At 55.4% G+C, this 18873-nt stretch overlaps 1 protein-coding gene across 5 annotated transcripts in view; it reads left to right on the top strand.

The window, feature by feature from the left end:
* The window catches only part of ABR (ABR activator of RhoGEF and GTPase), a 168719-nt gene that overhangs the window by 146076 nt on the left and 3770 nt on the right, over window positions 1-18873 (top strand). For 4 of the 5 annotated variants that reach the window (XM_036906235.2, XM_036906236.2, XM_036906237.2 and 1 more), the window contains 5 exons: window positions 13491-13550; window positions 13805-13914; window positions 14640-14779; window positions 15851-15985; window positions 16886-16991. In XM_036906235.2, coding sequence (XP_036762130.1) covers window positions 13491-13550; window positions 13805-13914; window positions 14640-14779; window positions 15851-15985; window positions 16886-16991 — 551 coding nt within the window. Of the gene's footprint in view, window positions 1-546; window positions 931-13490; window positions 13551-13804; window positions 13915-14639; window positions 14780-15850; window positions 15986-16885; window positions 16992-18873 lie in introns of those variants that run through there. The other variant, XM_036906239.2, reaches the window with a different exon arrangement.

Raw genomic sequence — 18873 nt, 5'->3', positions numbered from 1 at the left:
CCTGGAGAGGGCTCACAGTGGCCGGTTCCCTCTGGGGCCACTAAAGCCCAGGCAGCTGCCCCATTAGAGTTCTTTATGCCTTACATTCCCAAGAGGAAGTTGGTGAAGACAGTCCACACATGTCTGGCCCTGTCACCAGGGTGGCATGGAGAGAGGCTTGTTGGGGCAGAAGTTGGGAGTAGGGGAAGCAGGACTCCAGGGCAGTGCAGGTCCTTTGTGAGGACAAGGGCAGCTGTTGTGGGCCAGAACTCCTGCCTTCCCCCAGACAGTGCAGGCCCCCAGGGAGCAGCTTGGTGGTGAAGGGGTTAACCAGGGACTTAGAGAGGAAAGGACTGGACTGTGTGTTTAGCTGCTTGTCAAACTTTATTTAGTAGGGGCGGGGAGGGAGGGAGGCAGGGGCGGTGAGGAGGATTCCTAGTCTGCCAAGAGTTAAAACCGGAGGTCGGGTTTTTTGGAGGGGGCAGCCCCCAGCGCCTCCTTTGAGTCACTTCCTTCGGTGGGGGCGGGTCCCCGAGCGCTGCCTGGGGCGGTCTGTGGCGCAGGCACTCCGTGTCCGGGGAGGAGGACGCGGAGCCTCGCGCCATGCGCTTCCCTGCCCAGCTCTAGTAACATCCCCGGCAGGCTGGGGCCTGAGCGCCGCGCGCGCTGCCCTCTCCGCGCCGGCTCCCGCTGAGCCCGGCGGCCAGCGCTGCCCGTGCCTCTCCGCGCCCCGGAGCTGGCCCCGCAGGCCGGGTAGTCGTCGGCGCGGGCTCCACCGCGGCCGCCGGCATGACCGACGTCCTGCCCCAACCCGACTGCAGCCTGAAGGCAGTGTGCGAGCCCCTGGAGCGCTGCTGCCTGGATCAGCTGGAGGAGCCAGGGAGCAAGCGACCCCCCAACACGGGCGCCCGGCTTTGGGGCCGAGTGCGCAGCAAGCTGCTCCGTCAAAAGGTGCTAGCGGGGACGAATTGGGTCGGAGTGGGTGGGCTGGGGGGCCGCCTCCCCACCCCCTCACTTTTGGAGCTCCGTTACAGCCCCTACCCGATCGTGGAGTCTTGGGACAGAGGCTGGGGTATGTGTGTGGGGCTGCTTAACGGCCTTAATTTGTTGATAATGCGGTTGCTACCGGCACCTCCGACCCTGGCTGCTTTCTCTGCATCTGTCCCTGTCTCAGGGAAGTTGGGGGGCAGGGAGGGTATATCCTCTGAGAGAGGACTGCCTGGCTCCTTTCTGAATCTATACTGGCAGGAGTATGAACAGACTAGGCAAGGGGCTCTGGGGCTCACTGTCCCCGACGATGCCCAGGCCCTGACCTCCGGGATCCAGTGGACATGGCTGGTTGCCCCTTTGCTAGGGGACACTGGCAGAAGCCCAGCAACACCACTGGCCATGTGAGCCTTCTCTGTGTGGGGTGTGGGCATCCTTTCCCACCGGGGAGGAAGGGGAAGGTTGTAGGGAGGCAGTGGTCCTGCTGAGTCTCGGGGCCGTAGGCTGCCTCTTTAGGGACCACGCGATGACTGGTGGCCCAGTGCCAGCTAGGCACCAGGCAACTCAGTCAGTGTGCCAGGGGTTTCCTGACCCAGTGGGCAGTTCAGACCAAGCTGTGCCAGGGTAGACTGCCCATCCTACCTTCAGCCCCAGACCTGGGTGGGGATTAAAAGTCAGAGATAGAAGCTGACTGTCCTGCAGCTGGGCAGGCTGCCTCAGTGCTGGCCTTGGGCCCTGACATCAGGAGTCTGAGGAAGAGCCAGACCAGAAACCAGTACACAGTAGGTGCCTGATAACTGCAGACCAAATTAACTGCCTAAGCAGGGTGTTGCAGGGTGCCTGTCCTAGCTGGCCACATTCTTCAAGGTAGTGATAAGGAAGGCTCTGGGTAGTCTGTGTGACTAATGGGGTTTACAAGCCCTCCTGTAGCTCCGAAGGGGGGGCCTTGCACAAGTACTCACTGCCAGCCCGCATAAAGGCTTCTGGCACCTGCCAAAGGAAATGATCTTGGGCCTGTTGGCTCCTTGTCTAGTTTCATCCCTTGCCAGTGGGGCTTATTTAACCTCCCAGAGGTGACATCAGTCCTCGAAAGTACTGGGCAGGGCAGCAACTTGAGCTGCCCTGCATTGGCCCCTGTGTCACATTCAGCCTCTCCAGGGACCAGGCCCGCAGAGCTCTGCTGGCCTCAGGCTGCTACCAGAGCCCCTGTGTGCTGAGGCAGCTCTCTGTGCCCGGCAGCATGGAGCCGCTTCCTTCCTGAGCCCCACTCCGAGCCCCTGCTGAGGCCAGCTGACCCCAGCCCAAAGCTCGCGGTCCGTCCCAGACCTGAGGCTGGCAAGAAACTGACTCAGCAGGCTCCTGGCCCCATGCCAACCAAACTCTCAGTTACCTGCCCCTTTGGGAGGTACTTGGCAGATAGGGGACAATTTTTAAACCCTGAAATTACAGACTTTCAGTTCCTTCCCTAGAAGCCACTTAAGGAATTCTTCAGCCTGCTTTGCCTCTGGTGTGTCTGATAGTGCCCTCTGGGCAAGGGTGGCAGGCCAGCCAGGCGCTGAGCTGCAGAGCTGATTGGCATCAGTGCAACCTCAGGGTGGCTCTGGTGCTGGGATGCACTGTGTGGTGGGTAATTCAGTCCCCTGGTCCCTGCTGTGTGACAAAGTATGCCCATGTCACAGACACAAGGGTCTGCACCATTGGTGACAGAGGGACATTCATTTACACTGTTGTGCCTGCCTTGCTGTGCCCAGGCTGGTGGGTGAACAGGCAGGCTTGTGGCACCAGGACCCCTGCCCACTTCCCTTCCTTCAACAGCTGCATTGACCTGTTTTTTTCAGTGCAGCAGGCTCTCTGCTAGGAGGAAGGGCTGGGATCAGGCAGCAGCTTAGGTTGAGTGGGGGAAGGGTGCCTGGTACAGCCCAGCCTGGCAGGAGGGGTCAATTAATTCCAAACTAACTTTTCCCTAAGGATTTGATGCTGTGGGTGCCTGAGACACCTGTGGCCCTCATGTTCCCATTTAATTATTCATTAAGGCTGGAAGTGGGTGCAGGTAAAATCATCTGGGAACCCTGTGCAGGGGCTGAAGAGTCTGTTCAAAAGGAAAAGGCCCAGTAGTGATCTGTGGGGGCTCTGGCCCTGGGAGTCCGCAGCTGCTGGAAGAGTGGTGGCAGGGACCACTCATGGGCTCTCGTTTGGGTCCCGGGGGGCTATGGCGGGGGTTCTTGTCCCCAAGGAAGAGTTGTGGGGCTGAAGCTTCATTCCAGCCTCCGACTTGGCCGTTGGTTTGTTGTGCAAGCATTTAGCAGAAAAGACACACGGCATTTGGGTTTGTGGGTTCTGCCAGTGCTCTTAGCACTTAACTTTGCATTTCTACTTTCCTTTTCCTTTTTTTTTTGTGGATTGGGGGCGGCAGGTTCAAATCACACTCAAGGAGACTTGGCTCAATGCCTGCCCTTTCTCCCATCCTGCCTGCTTCTAGATCCTTAAGTTGCACTTTGGAGGGAGAGGAATCCCATTTCCTACCCACTGAAATGTCCAAAGGTTTTAGTGGGGTCACTTGTGGTAGCCATTGAGAGGCTAGGAGGGCCCCATTGAGGCAAAGGCAGGGCCAGAAACATGTTTCCTGGGTGGGGAGGAGGAAAAGCAGGGGTAGAATCTAAGCTCCTGCTAGTGCCCTTCAACTAAGGAAAAGATGTCCTAGCCAGACCAGCTGGAGACCAGCCAGAGGCGGGAACCCAGGCTGAACGGCCAGGCCCAAGGGAGAGCTGAGAATGGTTCCTGGTGACATCTTTGCTTTGAGGGACCGCCGTGTGGGTTTAAGGATTCCCTGCCGACAAGGAGTTTCTCTCAAGAAGCCTTTCTTCCTGAAGGCCAGCAGGGTGAAATGAAGTGTACTTCCTGCTGAGCCCCAGAGACAGTCCTCCTGCTCTGTGATGGGATTTGTTCCCCTCTACCTCTAGGGAGGATCAGAGGTGTTACCCAAGGAGGGACGGGATCGAAGCCCCCTTTGGACCACTTGTCTGAAGAACCTTAGGGCTCGGGAGGGTCCCTTTCTTTGCCTTCTTGATTGTGACCACAGGACAGTTTCTAGCTGCTCCCAGGGTCTCTCATTTAATGTGACAGTTCTTCCTAAGAGGTAGCATCAGTTGTGCAAGCCATGTACACATCCCCAAGGCTCCCTCAGCCATTCACCGGCTGTTCTAGGCTTTTAGGGCACAGGGTGCTGGGCTATATAAGGTACAGATTTGTCTTAGGCTCCTTTATTCCATAATTAGGCTCTGGGCATCAATAAAGGTCTTGGAACCTTTTGCAGTAGACATCTATCCTGCCCCCTTTCTCCCCAGCCCTGTTCCCTCCACCTTATTTGCTGAAGGGATGGGACCTGCTTCATGTCTTTGCTATTCACACACCCACTCACACCCCTGCAGTGATCCCTCAGCTGTCGGAAAGGTACAGTAGCACCTCTGCCCATTTCCTCCTGGATCCTGGGCCAGGACTGTGACCAGGCCGGCTGGAGGCTTGGAAGGGGGAGTGGAGTGGCCTCCCGCATTCCCACAGCTATTATGCTTCTCACCGCACATGCTCACTCCCTAGAATGGCAGGACCTTACTCCGGGGTCCCTGGGTGGTATCCTTGCCCCCAGTGCTCCCACTTCTCCATGAAGCTGGCTCCCAAGTGGCCTATTTGAGCAGGAGTTCTCAACGCCAAGAATCTGATGCAGGTTATGGGGCCCCCACCCAAACACAGAGCCACCCATATGTACAAGTTGTATGCGATTTCAGACAGGGTCACAGATCCCAAGGTAGGAACTCCTGCTCGAAGTGAACTTGGCAGGGTGCTGTTTCTTAGCACAGGGGGAGGTTAGAAGTGGCTCTGGCCCCCTCCAGCATCTCTACGGTCCACAGGTGGCTTGGCCAGGCAGCAAGGCTGGGCCTGGTGCCCCAGCATTTAGATGGTCCTAGGCCAGGGGCCGTGGAGCCTGCCAATCAAGGAGGTTCCCAAAGGCCAGAGCTTCCCAGCCCAGTGTTACAGGAGTATCCAGAGACAGGGCCCAGGAGGGGGACATTTTGGAAAGAGCTCAGGAACTTCTGTAGGTACTGGTTTGGTGGAGTTGGCTAGGTGCTGGTCAGGGAACACATGGATCCCACTGAGCCACAGACTAAGGGCCCATCGTCCCCGGCCTGCCAGAATGGGCCCAAAGAAGGGGGAAGCAGCCATGGGCGCTGCCTTGGGATTCTGCAGAGAGGATGGAAGGGCCCCAGAACCCCACAGTGATTCCCCAGGTCTCCCTCAGCTGAGAGAGTGGAATTTATGTCTGAGCCATAAGCTAGAACCATCTATATCCTGGCAGTGACCCCAGCCAAGGCTGGTGCCTCAGATGGGCACAGCCAGAGCAGCAGCAGCCACATCAGATCCCCTTCCCATCAGAGGCCTGAACGCCTCCTGTGTACGCTGGCTTCCTCCTTGGTGCACCCTAACCCCTCAGACTTGTGCGGCACTGGATGTGAGGGAAGGAAGGGCACCGGGCTGATTGGAGTCAAGAGGCCTCGTTTTTCTAATCCTTAGTCTGCTGTCTTAACTTGCTGTGTGACCTTGAGCAAATCTCTTTACTTCTCTGGTTCTCTAGCATCAGTATAATGAAGGAGCTGAACAGGATGATCTAGATCTAGCTCATATGATGATTTTGGCCATGTCTCAAGATTCTTATTCACTAAGCCTTAAACTCTTAACATTCTGGGAAAGTCTGGGTGGGAGAGGTCACAGGGCTGCCCCTGGGCCAAGGCCAGCCATTCACGGAACACAGGAGAAAGGAGGCGAGCAGTAATGTGGGGCTTCTTGACCTGTGTCCTGAAAGAGCCCTGGTGGGAAGGCATTGCTTTCTCCGACTGTCCACATCCCAGTTCATTCATTTGGTCCCTGAATATTGATGGGGTACCTGCTGGGTGCTCGAAACTCCAAAGGTGGCCCAGGCAGGGAAGCCTTGGAACTTTCTAGAAGGAGTCAGGCAATAAATAAGATCATTTTAGGTTGGACAAGTGCTGTGAAGAAGATAAAATTGAGTAACAGATTAGACAGTAATGGGAAGGGAAAGGCCTTGCTTGAAGAGATAATTTTGAATTAAGACTTAAATGACAAGGATTCCTGAAAGAGCAGGGGAAGGCTCATTCCAGGCAGGGGAACTGGCAAGATGAAACCCTTGCGGCTGGGGTGACCAGGTGTGTTCAGAGGCAGGCGGAGGCCGCGTGGAGAGTGTAGGAGCTTACTTTGGATGGGGTGGGCAGTGGCCGGGTTGTGTAGGGCCTTGAAGGCCATGGAGAGGAGCTCAGCTTTTCATCTAAGTGCAGTGGGAAGCCATCTAGGGAGTTTAAGCCCAGTGGTGGTCCCATGTTTTGAGCACTTGCTGAGTACCAGGCATCATTCTTAGCCCTTGATGTGAGTTAGGTGATAACTTATAAGGTGCTATTATTATCCACTCCATATTACATATGAAGAAACTGAGGCTCAGAGAGTGACACAGATGAGGTCACATGAATGGCTTAGTGCAGGAGCCAGCACGCAAACCCAGGCAGCCCAGCTCTTGGCTGTCACGCCACTCTGCCAAGGAGGAGCCCAGAGCCCAGCCAGGGTCGGGCTGTGCGCCCCAGATGGCTGCTTCAGGAGGCAGGGGTCCCCCGGTAGCCTTGCTGCATGTGGTATGTAGCCCAGCATGCTGCGCATAGAGATGGACTGTTCCTTTTGATGATGTCTAGTGAATGTGAGGCTTATGGCATGTGGGGCCCGGGGAGGAGTCCACTGAGAGGCCCCTCAGACTGGCCAATGCCTCAGATTCTTGCTAACAGGCTCTATGCCCAGAGAGCAGTCCTGGCCTGGGCAGAGAGGATGAAGTCAACTTCAGAGAAGAACTTTCATAATTCTCACCGAACCATTCGTAGTCCACAGGGAGGCCAGTGAGCCCAGGTGGTCCTAAAGGCCCGTGGCAGCCAGCATGAAACCTCCTGGTCAGGACCTCAGGTAGCCTCTTGCTTCAGACTTTGACCTCTAAGGTGGCCCCTTCCCTTTGGGGACTGGGCTGCTGGGGGCTGCCTCTGTGTTGCTTTGACCCTGACCAGTTCCTTTTTCCAAGAGGGACCCTGCCCTTGTTACCCTAGTGCCTCCACTGTGGCCCAAGCTGGGGTGGTACAACTTCCTGGCTGTTAGTTCGGGGCCTGCTTCTGGGGTGAAGTCCCCAGGCTGTTTGGGGGCAGGGAAGGCAGTGGTGGGTGGGCCAGCTCTGAGGAAGACAGGGCCCTGAGAAAGATGTGTGCAGCCTCAGGGGGCCTCCCAAAGCAGCCTGGGTTTGAGTTCCCTCTGCACTGTAGCCAGCTGGCCAAAGGGCTAAAAGTCTGGCAGCCGCAGGGCAGGCCGAGCTGCTGGAATGCAGAGCTCTGGGGAAGGAAGGTCACAGTGGGTGCTAGGAGGCTAACCTGGCTTCAATAAAGCTTCATTCAGAGCTGCTAAACCCTTTCCATATGTGGGCCTTGGGGAACTTCAAAGTTTTCAGGGAAGTGAGAAGGTTTGGGGGAGGTAAGTTGAGGAGAAATGGCTTCATCCAGGTGCTTGCAGTACAGAGTCAGCACAAACCTGTCATGTGGCTGCTCTGGAAAAAGGATGCCCACTCTTGCAGTGTGAGGGCTAGAGGGGCAGAGTTGCTTGGCCTTATGGTGGGGTGGCCAGCCTCTGAGAAAATGGGGTGGGTTTAACTGAGCCTGGCCCTTGTCTCCCCCAACCCAGCTGCTGGGCTGGAAGCCAGGATATAAGCCCTGGCACCCCCCTCCCACCCCACCCTGTCTGTGAGTTTCTCTCCAAGTGGGCCACGTTGACAGAATCTTCTAGTACCCTTCCTGAGAGGGAGGAGAGGCAGGCTCTTGGCAGCTTCCTGTCTCCCATGTTGCCAGCCCTACTGTGCCTCTCACGCCTGTGGTCTGTCCCAATGACAGGCTGTTTTTTGGTGTCCCAAGGGGCCCAGCCCAGATCATGTGGTTGCACTTGGGGAGGGTAGGGGAAAGCCAGCCTAAGAATGCCACCGTGGCCACTGGCCTGGGAGCCACAGGACATGTACCCGCATCAGGCAAAACAAGGGGCTCAGATCCTGGTCCCCACAGCCCAGCACTCAGCCTTTGGCAGGAACCCCCAGAAACACAGTCAGACATCTCTACCTTCCATTCAGTACACAGTTCGCCTCTTAGGATGACAACTTCAGTAATACTGGATCTGCTGCCCTTGTTGTTAAGAAGCACTTAGTTTATATCAACCCTAAAAACAACTCTGGGCTTGGAGGGAAGTCCACACCACCATAGAGGACAGGCCCAGGATGCCAGGCCCTGGGCTCGGAGGGCCTAGGAGAGAGCAGTGCTAGAGTGGGAGGGCAGGAGGGCAGGGCCAGGCCTGGGGAGGTGGGCTCCACACAGCCTCTGGGGCCTGTGTTGTGGAAACAGAGTGAGGTTCTGAGAGAAGGGGCTCAGGGCTGAGGGCTATGGGGAGGGAGGTAGAGGCCTGGCAGCCTGCAGGGCCTCTGGTGAATACTGCCTTAATGGGTCCCCGTCACCCAGCGAGTCCCTGCGTTAAATCCCAGAGTAACACACTGACTGCTGCTCTGTGCCTGTGCCCCATCCCTCTGGGAATATAGCTGCAGTTCTGACAGGTTATCCCCACTGCCATAGCTGAGGTGCCACGGGCCCCTTGTTATAGAGGAAAGGAGCCCACAGGAGGGCGTGTGGGAAGGGGCAGTGGCAGAAACCACCAGAAAAATGTCAGGTGAGCTGTGTGTGGAATGTGGTATTAGTGAGACTGTGACCCAGCGTCAGAAGGACACGGCCTGAATGTGGGCTATCGCCTACTAGGGCAGGCAGGAATGAGGACCCCAAAGTCTCTGGTACCTCTAAAGTCCCAAGCACTGGAGGTGGTTGTGAACAGCCCTTGAGCCAGAGGGAAGCACTGGGATCACCTGTCCTGGGTTGATGAGAAACGGGCCAGGAGGAAGGGCTTACACCTCTGACAGGAGACCTCTGAGGACATGCCTGGAACGAAGGCGGTTTCTACCGTCTAGATGATGCTTGGCTGTACTAAGAGCATCCTCCCCTGCCCACAGATTCTCAAGTCCTCTCAGCCCCCTGCAAGGCCTCTGGGGGGGGATTCCTGTCCTAAATGTGAGGCCAGTGAAGTGGCCTCCCCAACCACCTGCCAGATTCTCTCTGAGAATCTGCAGTCTCCTTACCTGGGAACACAGGACTCACAGCAGGGGCCCTGGATTTTGTTACAGACGACCTGGTGGCTCTCTTGTGGACATCAGTCCAGAAGTCAGCTGTTTCTCCATGGGAGAGGTCTGAGTCTACAGCTATGATCTGACCAAGTCTAAATGCACAGGCAAAAAAGACATAACTGAGCTGTGCCTCGTGGCTGTGTGAAGCCCACTTGTTCATAACTTCCCCTAGGATGTTCTGTGAGTCATTTCTGTCTCCTGCCTGTGCCCCATCTTGGGGAAGCTCCACAGCGTTTGTATTACCTGTGGGGTAAATCTCGCTCAGGCAGTCCGGCAACTATGTGTACCTGCTCACAGGGCCTGTGGATGGCATCTAGCTGCTAGGGCTGGAGGGTGAGTGATCAGGTAGCCCCATCTACTAATGTCCTGGGGGCTGGCTCCTCCGTCCCAGCACTAATCTAATCAGGAAATAGCGGAGTCCACATTTCCCAGGGGTTATAAATAGCCACAGCAATTCAGGGAGTATCATTTCTCTGGAAAATGTGCCATGTCCCTCTCCACTCTGCATGCACCCTCCCTTCTCTGTATTTAAATGACATCCTGAAATAGACTTAGTTTCTGGAGGCTGCTGGCCTCCTGGGAGACAGAGCTTCATTGTCAGGCCACCAGTCAGCTGGGCAGTCCTCCCCGGGAGGGTACCAGGGTCATACCTGCAGAGGGGATCTGGAATATGGCAGTGGTGGGGACTTGCAGTAAAACAGAAGTGCCACCTTACTCAGATGTGGCCCCAGACAGGCTGGTGCGTGCAGATGGTGACAGCCTGCTGTGGAGGGACAGGGTCATTAGGCAACAGGAAGGCAGAGGGGAATGGATGACTCCTGAGGCCTGGAAGGCTTTTTTGGAGGAAGCAGGACTAGAACTGGGCCTTAGCATCAGGAGTTGCCTTTCCTGGCTTAAATGCTTCTGGAAAATATAGGGTTGGTCCTTGCAGCTAGAACAGACGCAATGCGGAGGGAAGGAATGGCATGATTGTAGTGGAGGTGGCCTGCCGGCACCCAGGTCTGCCATTGGTGCCAGACCATGTGCCAGAGGCTTGACATCTCTTTTCTAAATAAATCATTGGAACAGCAGCTGCCTTGTTGCTGAGATGTGTGGACACCAGGTGAGGTGTTTTGCACATTGTCTTCAAGGTTTAGCAGAGCAGGTGAGTCCGAGGGACTTGATTTTATGTCCCTGCTCTCACGTCCTAGATGTGTGGCACTAGGCAAGTACCTCATCCCTTTAAGCCCCAGTGTCCTCGTCTGTAAAACAGGAGCAGCTAGAAAGGCATAAACCTCACAGGCGTATTAGGTTTAGTTGATATGCTGTATGTAAATAATGTCAGACTACAGGAAATGCTCACAGTATGTCAGTTGCTTTACTCTTTTCCACAGCAGCCCTCTGAGGTAGGTATTGACACCCCTGTGAGGAAATTGAGGTGAAGGAATTTAAGTGACTTGCCCAAATTCCCACAGTTGGGTTGAAGTGTGAACATTTGGACTGATTGGCTTCTCAGTGCCTGCACTTACCCGCTCTGGCCAGGTCCAGATGCCACTCCAGGGCCCAGAGAAGGACCACCGGCTCAGTCTGTGGCAGCCACCGGCAGGGCCCAGATTGTGGGACACTAAGGCGGGGGAGGCCGGTAGGGGCCAGACCATGGAACTGGCCTGAGGCTTTGGCTGATGCCCAGAGATTCCACCATTAAGAGGGGTGGTCACTCCAGAATGTGTGTCCCAAGGGTAGCGTCTGCCTCAGTTGATGAAGAGCCATTGAAATCTCTGTAATCTAAGCGAGTGGCCACTGCTTGAGGACAGGCCCTGTGTCCAAGCCCCAGCATTCTGGAAGGAACTATAGAGGGCAGCCTGTGCCACAGGCCCAGTGAGGGTTGGGACAAAAAGTACTTTAGCAGGGAGAGAGGTTTCAGGGGCTTCCTTTGGGACCCAGTAGGATACCTGGCCCCAGGCCTTCTGGGATTCAGAGCCTGGGCAGTAGCCAGGCTGGTGAGTCCCACACTCTTCCCTTTCGTGTTGGAGGAGGTACTTCTTGAGGTGGGGAGGGTGTTCAGTTCTCTCCACACTCCCTGTTCCATTCTCAGTTCCATCCCTCCTCCAGGCAGGGAGCTGACTGCTGAAGGCTGGGCCTGGGCCAAAGACCCCAGACACCATCAGAGGCTTGGGTGCCACCTGTCCCCAGCTGGTGTGTAGGTGGTAGAGGGCGTGAGGACTTCCCTCAAGCTGTAGGAAGCTCCAGGGCCCAGCCCACCCTGGATTGGCCCAGATCTAGTTTTCCTCAGTAATGAGGGGCCTGTTAGAGCAGCGGTGTTCAACTGTGTACATGTCCCTGGGGGTGCAAAGACTCCAGGGGGTACATGGGGAGGGAGAGTTTTAAAGTGATCAATCTGCAAATCCTCAACCATAGGTGCTATTGCCGAAGAGCCATCTGCCCCAGAAGGGCCTTTACCAGCCCCCCCGCCCTCTGCCGCGGAGCCCGAGGCTTCCCTGAGGGGCGTGGCCTAGGGTGCTAAGCCCTCCTGATTGGCCGAGAGGAGCCTCCTGAAATGCCGGCTTAGGTATTGAGAGCAAAAATACTTTAATGGCCCGGTTACAAACTCTTTCCCAAGCCAAGTGGTTTCCATTTCTTTGCTCTCCACAAAACTGAGAGAAATTGTCAGCTGAGAGATCATCTAAAATACATTTTGATGATAGCTATATATGCAACTTAAGGCAAATAGTAAGGAAAGAGGTTAAAGAATCACATAACATGGCTATACTATTATTTTCAGCCTCATCTATTTATGCGAACAAGATGTTTCATCCTTTGCATCTTTAAAAACAAAGGAAAAACTAAGAACAGATTGACACCTGTTTCACCCTAGCAAAAAGTAATATTCATATACATACATGAATAAAAACAGAAAAAATGCTCTACTCCTCTCATTAAGAGATGCCATTCTACCAAAACAGTACTTAGCTGCTGACTATTTATTAAAATTTGTAATATGTTGGGTAATCATTTGATTGTGTGGTGCTAATCATTGTGATTAACTGACCCAGAATATGTTTTGAGTATTTGGAGCCTGTGACCCCAGGAAATGTTTCATTCCCATTCATACAGATATTTCTGTTGAAGCAAAATATAACAGGGTGATGAATAAAAGACTTTAAAAGAAAAAAATATAAACTAGGACAAAATTCTTCGGGAGAAATAGAGACATAAATGTAAGGAAAAAAGGAACAGGGCAGGGTTTCTACAAGGGACAGAAGAGCTTGTGCATGGATTTTTATGGCAGGTATCAAACCACTGTGGGATTTGGATTCCACTGAATACTTTGAAAAGAATGATGTAACAGGTTTTTTTTTCAGATGTAAATATTTATATTATTCTGGAAGTTACGTTCTTTGCAACTGTTTAAACTTGCTTTGGAAATATTCAGATGTTGCCTTAAAAATGTGCCAGGAATGCATAGTTTTCCATTTTCTTCCCAGTGTTCATTGTGTGGATGCATACAGAAAAACCGTTTGAAGGCCACTGAGTCAGAGAAAGAGCCCTGTCCAGTCCCCAGTGAGGGATGCCTCTGAGCGTCCCCTGTCATCCCTACCATCCAGGAGGTCCTGCCCCAAGCTGGGGGCCTCCCGTATAGAGTGCTGCCTTGGGAGCCAACCACTGTACACAACTTATCTCAATGAGTTTTTGCAATAATCCATCAGTCAGGTTGTTACTGGCCGCAGTGAACAGATGAGACAAATGACCTTTAGCAAGGTTAAAACATCCCAGGGTCACAAGCTGGAAGCAGCAGAGCCGGGATTCAGACCTAGGCAACCTGACTCCTTATGCTCAGCTCTTAACTTCTACTGCCTCACGTTCAGCGCCTCTGCATACATGGGCTACATCCTCTCCTGTGGACTCCAGTTCAGGTGGTTGAGCAAGTTGCTTGCAGATTGTAAGCCTTGGTTATTGTATCTGTGAAATGGGATGATAATAACCATCTTACAGGGTGGTGGTCCAGAGTGAAAGAGACGATGGGCAGAGGTGCCTAGCAGTGTGCCCTGCCTCCTACATAGAGTAGGGGCAGGGGGTGCTTTTCTAGCCAGGGCAGGAGGGGCCCCCCAGAAGGGTTGATTTTAAGATAAGCATCAGGCACCAGTTCTGCCTTCCTGACCATTTAACCAGCTTATGAGCAGTTGCTGACCAGCAGAGTGTCTCAGAGACATCATCTCTCATTCATGTTGTCTTTCTTTCTCTGCAGTTGGATCCACAAACTGTAGAAACCAAGAACTGGCACACAGATGTGATTGAGATGAATGGGGTGAGCTCGGAGAGATAGGAAATGCCTGCATGGTGGTTGGGCAGCCTGGTGTCCTCAGGGTGCTGTCTTGCCCTCTCCCCTTAGCCCAGTTCCTCTCCCCTCTCCTCGGTCTACACCCTTCCCACTCCCACCCTGCAGGTGTTCCAGGGAGCCCTGGGTGGCAGCAGCAGCCCCTGGGGAAGGGCCCCTGTGTCCTGGGGGCATAGCTCAGACACTCATGTGGGGGGACTTGTGCCTGCCTCACCCCTAAGCAGATCCAAGTGGAATTCTCCATGAAGTTCACCAGCCGAGATATGAGCCTGAAGAGGACCCCGTCCAAAAAGCAGACTGGTGTCTTTGGTGTGAAGATCAGCGTGGTGACAAAGTAGGTGCTGCCTCTGCTGCCCACGTGCTGGCATTAGTCCCGGGTCACTGCCTTCCACCCTCCCTGCCTGGGTGTGGCCCCTGATCCGTCACCCTCCAGTTCAGTTGTCGCAGATGCTAGTTTGGAGGCCAAAAGTGGCCCCAAAAGGTATGTTCTCTGTCCCATAAAATGCTTCAGAAATAAATGAGCCAGCACTTAAACACTGGGAGACCTCATGTGAAAATCCCAGATTGTCAGCTTCTTGTAACAAATAGAAGGTTTGACAACTGTAGGCCCACATTGTGGGTTGACAGTCACAGGCCGGAGTCCAGGGAGTGGCTGCCGCTCAGCAAAGGGTATGTATCCTTCAGCTCAGCACGACCCCCTCTGTGCCCATGGTCTCTAAGGACCCGACCCACCTTCCTCGTAGGTTGCCTGCAGGTAACCCCAGAGCAGTTGTATCTGAGACCTCTGTTCTAAGGAAGGTCTTTCCTCAGAATGTTTGGGCTTACCGCCTGAAACTTCCTCTTTCCTCTGCCCCTTGCTGTCCCTCGGCAGGCAGGCCTTAGCCAGGCTGGGTGGGGTAGGGGGTGGCATCACCTCCTTCTCAGCCCCTTCCTCGCCCCCACCCCCACTGATCCCAGAGGCCAGAACTCTTCAAAGCCAAGGGATGCAGTGAGGGTCCGTGTGCAGCTGTCCCTGGGAGGCCCCTCCCCCTCCCTCACCTCACACCCTCTCCCCCGCAGGCGGGAGCGCTCCAAGGTGCCCTACATCGTCCGGCAGTGTGTGGAAGAGGTGGAGAAGAGGGGCATAGAGGAGGTCGGCATCTACCGGATATCAGGGGTGGCCACAGACATCCAGGCGCTCAAGGCCGTCTTTGATGCCAGTGAGTCTGGGAGGCCCAGCCCAGGGAGAGCGTGTCCCAGCAGGCTCATAGGGCTGGTAGCAGAGCCCAGTGTAACTGGGAGGCCTTCTCCACAGAGGAGCCTTGATCTGTGAACTGCAGTCCAACATGGCTGGGGGTGGGCCATTTCTGAGTTCCTATGGCAAGGGCTCTTGCTGCATTTTCTCACGTAATGCCCCTCCACTGCAATCTCTTATCCGTTGCTGCAGATAAACAAAGTGAGGCTCGGAGAAGCCAAGTCACTTGCCCAGGATTACCCAGCTTGTAGGTTCTGAGCAGGATTTAAACTCAGATCTCTCTGACTCCGGAGTCTGTGTTCCTGGCTTTCTTGTTGGCTCCCTGGTGCCTGGTTGGCTGTAAGGAAACTGAAGGGTTTTGAGCCAGGACTAGCTGGCCTGGGCCACCCCCCCTGCTGTCTCCAGGGCCCCAGGCGCCCTTTGGGAGAGGCCTTGCTGCCTCCAGCTTTGACTGCAAGCTCCTTGGTGTGGGGCCCGACTTTTCTGCTCCTTCCCCCTCTTGCTGGTTCAGGCCGCAGTGGCCGCAGGACAGCCCATATCAGGAAACCGAAACGGCCAGGCGGTGCCCACTCTATGGGGGCTGAGAGGGGGCCCAGTGGGTGTCCCTGGGCAGCTGCCAAGCAGATGATTTCAGGGAGCCTGAGGTTAAGGGGCACATGGCTCCTCTGAGCAACCTAGAAGCTGAGACTTTGTCAGAACATGATTTTAGGTGTAAAAAATGTGCAGTGCCTTCCAGAGGGGCTTAGCAGTGGGGAGATTCCATTCTTAGCAGATGGAAGGAGGGTGTCCAACATGTGGGGTGAATGTGGCTCCAGAGCCATGGATGATGAACTGTGTCCCCCCCACCCCCATGTTGCTGAGTCACAGACCACCTGTGGGCTCTAAGTCCTGCCTTTCTTGGGGAGACCAGACCAGAAACAGAGTGGGTTGGGGGGCCTCTGGCTGGGCTGTCTCAGGATGGATGGGGGATGGAACAGGGCCACCCACCCAGCTGAGGACTGTGTGGGAGAGAGGTGACCTCACACCTCCTCTACAGATAACAAGGACATCCTGCTGATGCTGAGTGACATGGACATCAACGCCATCGCTGGTACCCTCAAGCTCTACTTTCGGGAGCTGCCTGAGCCCCTCCTTACAGACCGACTTTACCCAGCCTTCATGGAGGGCATCGGTGAGGCTCCAGGGGACCTGGGGGAGGACTGAGCCAGCAGCCCAACTAGCCAAGTGAAGAGATCTGTGGCTTCCTTTGCTTGCTGATGTGCCCAGTGCCCCGGGCCACATGACTGAATGGCCCAGAGGCGACCGGTGGCCTGCTGGGGCCTGGTCCAGAGGGTGGACCCTCCCACCCACCTCTCCTCCCCTCTTGTCCCGACGGGCTGCCCTCTGTGCTTCCTCCCTGAACATTGACTGCCTTGCTGAGAACCTCAGGCATCCAGGGAAATCTGCCTGAGGGGGTGGCCAGGGGACAGCCAGAGCCAAGGCCAAGCCAGGCAGAGCCAGAGTGCGCTTGGGGCGGCTGGTCCGGGCCTCCCAGAGGAGTGCTGTGCAGTGGGTGAGGAGGAAGCCCAGGGTTCCTGGGCAGCAGGGGCCCTGCCTCCACCCACCTGGACCACCTCCGGGCTTCGGCCCAGCCCTCCTGCCTCTTCTCCTGGGGCACATCAGGGCTTCAGCTGCCACAGGAAATGGGGAGCCCCACAGAAGGGTGTTCACTGCATTGCTCCAGCACCAGAGGCAATTGAAAGAGAGAAAACATTCCCACCAATGTCATCGCCCTAACTTCAGCCTTACAGACCTGGGGATGGGGAACGGCACCTGCTGCAAAGGCCTGTGCAGTAAGGGGAGGAAGGATGTCTGCTCCCACTGGCCTGCTCCTGGCTGCCTTACAGGATGGGGGACGGGTCCTGCTGGAACCACCTGTTAATAGCCTGCCCCACCCTGCAGGGTCTGCTCCCCTGACCCTGGCAGCCCAGGCTCTCCTTCAGGGTCCCGCAGCCTCCTGACCACAGGGGTGCTGGCTAGGGCCCCCCTGCTTGGAAGCCGAGCCCCGCCCCAGCCCCTGCTCTCCCCACAGCCCTGTCAGACCCTGCTGCCAAGGAAAACTGCATGATGCACCTGCTCCGCTCCCTGCCCGACCCCAACCTCATCACCTTCCTCTTCCTGCTGGAACACTTGAAAAGGTAATGGGCAGGGCCCCATCCAGGGGGGGCAGGAAGCCCTGGGCAGGCCCCAGCAGGGAGGACACATCTACTGTGGGACCCACCTCCTAGGCTCTTCCTCTTGCCAGGCTGTCCACAGCAGGGTGACAGTTAGCTCTACAGATTCTTACACTCACATTCTTCAGTTTTGAGAAATACGTGGGTCCCAACAGCAACCTCAAAGACCGGCCACGGAATACTTATCTAGAAAGACAGGACTAGAGCCACAGAGTGTAGATGGGATATAGTCAGTGGGTCATTCCGTCCATTAGCATTTTTTAAATGGATCTGAAGGGGACAGCGTCCAGGTGCACTGCAAGGAGTAAGCATGCCTCTTGTTCAGTTCAGTTACACACAGCCACATGCACTGGGTTATAATGTGAAATTACTGTGGGTCCTGGTCAAAAAAGTTTGAAACCCCCTGTCTTGACCCACACCTCATCTAACAGATAGGGGAACTGAGTCCCTAGCTCAGCAGGGACTTGCTTAGGACTTAGCAGCAGCTCTGACCTTAGACTCCACATCTCCCAAACCATACACTAAGGCCCTACCCACCTTCTCCCCTGCCCTTTCTGTACAGTCAGCTCAAAGCCAAAGCGGCTAAAATCTGCAGCAAAATTCAGAACTGAAATTAGTGCTGAAGGTGTCCTCACCCCTCACTTTTGAGCCCAGGTCTGGTCCCAGGTAGAAGAGGGGAGAGAAAGTCCCTGAGTATCCCTGAAATCCACTTGCCACCCAGGATACCCCCGAACACCAGAGGAGCTGCGCTGTGGGCCGGTTGCTCTCTGAGCTCAGGTCCAGCCCTCAGGCCCAGGCTCCCAGCTGTGGCTCAGCCAGGCCAGGCTCTGGAGGGCCAGCAGAGGCCTAGAAACTCCTGGGGCTGCTGTCTTGTTTTTCCCATTATGAGACATTTTCCCTCTGGCTTGGCCAGGACCAAAGCCCCAGCCAATTCCCAAATAGTTTGGTGAGCACTATGGCGAGGACACTCAGAGGAGCGGGAAGGGAAAACTCATTAGGTTTTCCTCCCTGGGAACCGGGCACAGTCTGTTCCCACATCTGGGCCCCTGGCCTGTGGGGGAGGGCTGTGTGCGTGTGTGTAGGGGCTGGGCCAGCTGCACAGCTGCCTCCTGGCATGGCAATGTTTGTCCTCCTGTTTCCAAAGCAGTCAGCAGGCGCACCCCTGGCTCCTGCTTGGGCAGTGGGGGAATGCTGGTATATTTGGGAGGGGGCCGAGAGGTGCTGTACAGGCCGGATGGGTCTCAGCCCCAGACATGTTTTCCTAGGACTGAAGGAGGTCTGGGGTCTCCCTGATGTGTTGGATGGCATTGGGCCTGTCTGGACACCAGCCACACCTATGGCAGCCCCTGCTGTCACTCAGGGGAAATAACTACAGAGCATCTGGCCAATTATGCAAGAGAAGCAAAAGAATATCCAAAGGGAGGCAACTCTGGAATCCCCTGAGGCAGAGCCTTCTGGAAAGGCATGGGAGAGCAGCCCCGAGGCACCACGTGGGACCAGGCTGTTCCTGCCGCTGCACAGTGGGCACAGCCTCTGGTCTGTTAGCACCTGCTGCTGGGGCTCTCACTCCCTTCCTCTGGCCCCCTGCCCCACCCACCATGACTCTTCCTTGGGCCCATCACCACCTCTGACTAATCCCGGGTAAAGCATGGTGTAGGGAAGGGCATGGGCTCTGGGGGCAGACTGCCTGGGTTCAGATCCCTGCTCTGCCACTTGCTTGCTGTGTAACTTGGGGCAAGTCACTTAACCTCTGCGGTTTGGTTTCTTCATCTGTGCAAAGGACAGTGATGAGTATGAATTATTACATGGAAAGTTCTTGGAACAGTAATATCATTATCTCTAAGGC

This window comes from Manis pentadactyla, chromosome 4 (assembly GCF_030020395.1).
Source record: "Manis pentadactyla isolate mManPen7 chromosome 4, mManPen7.hap1, whole genome shotgun sequence".
In the NCBI taxonomy this organism is placed as follows: Eukaryota; Metazoa; Chordata; class Mammalia; order Pholidota; family Manidae; genus Manis; species Manis pentadactyla.
Note: the sequence above shows the minus strand (reverse complement) of the source record. Positions and strands in the feature narration are given on the sequence as shown.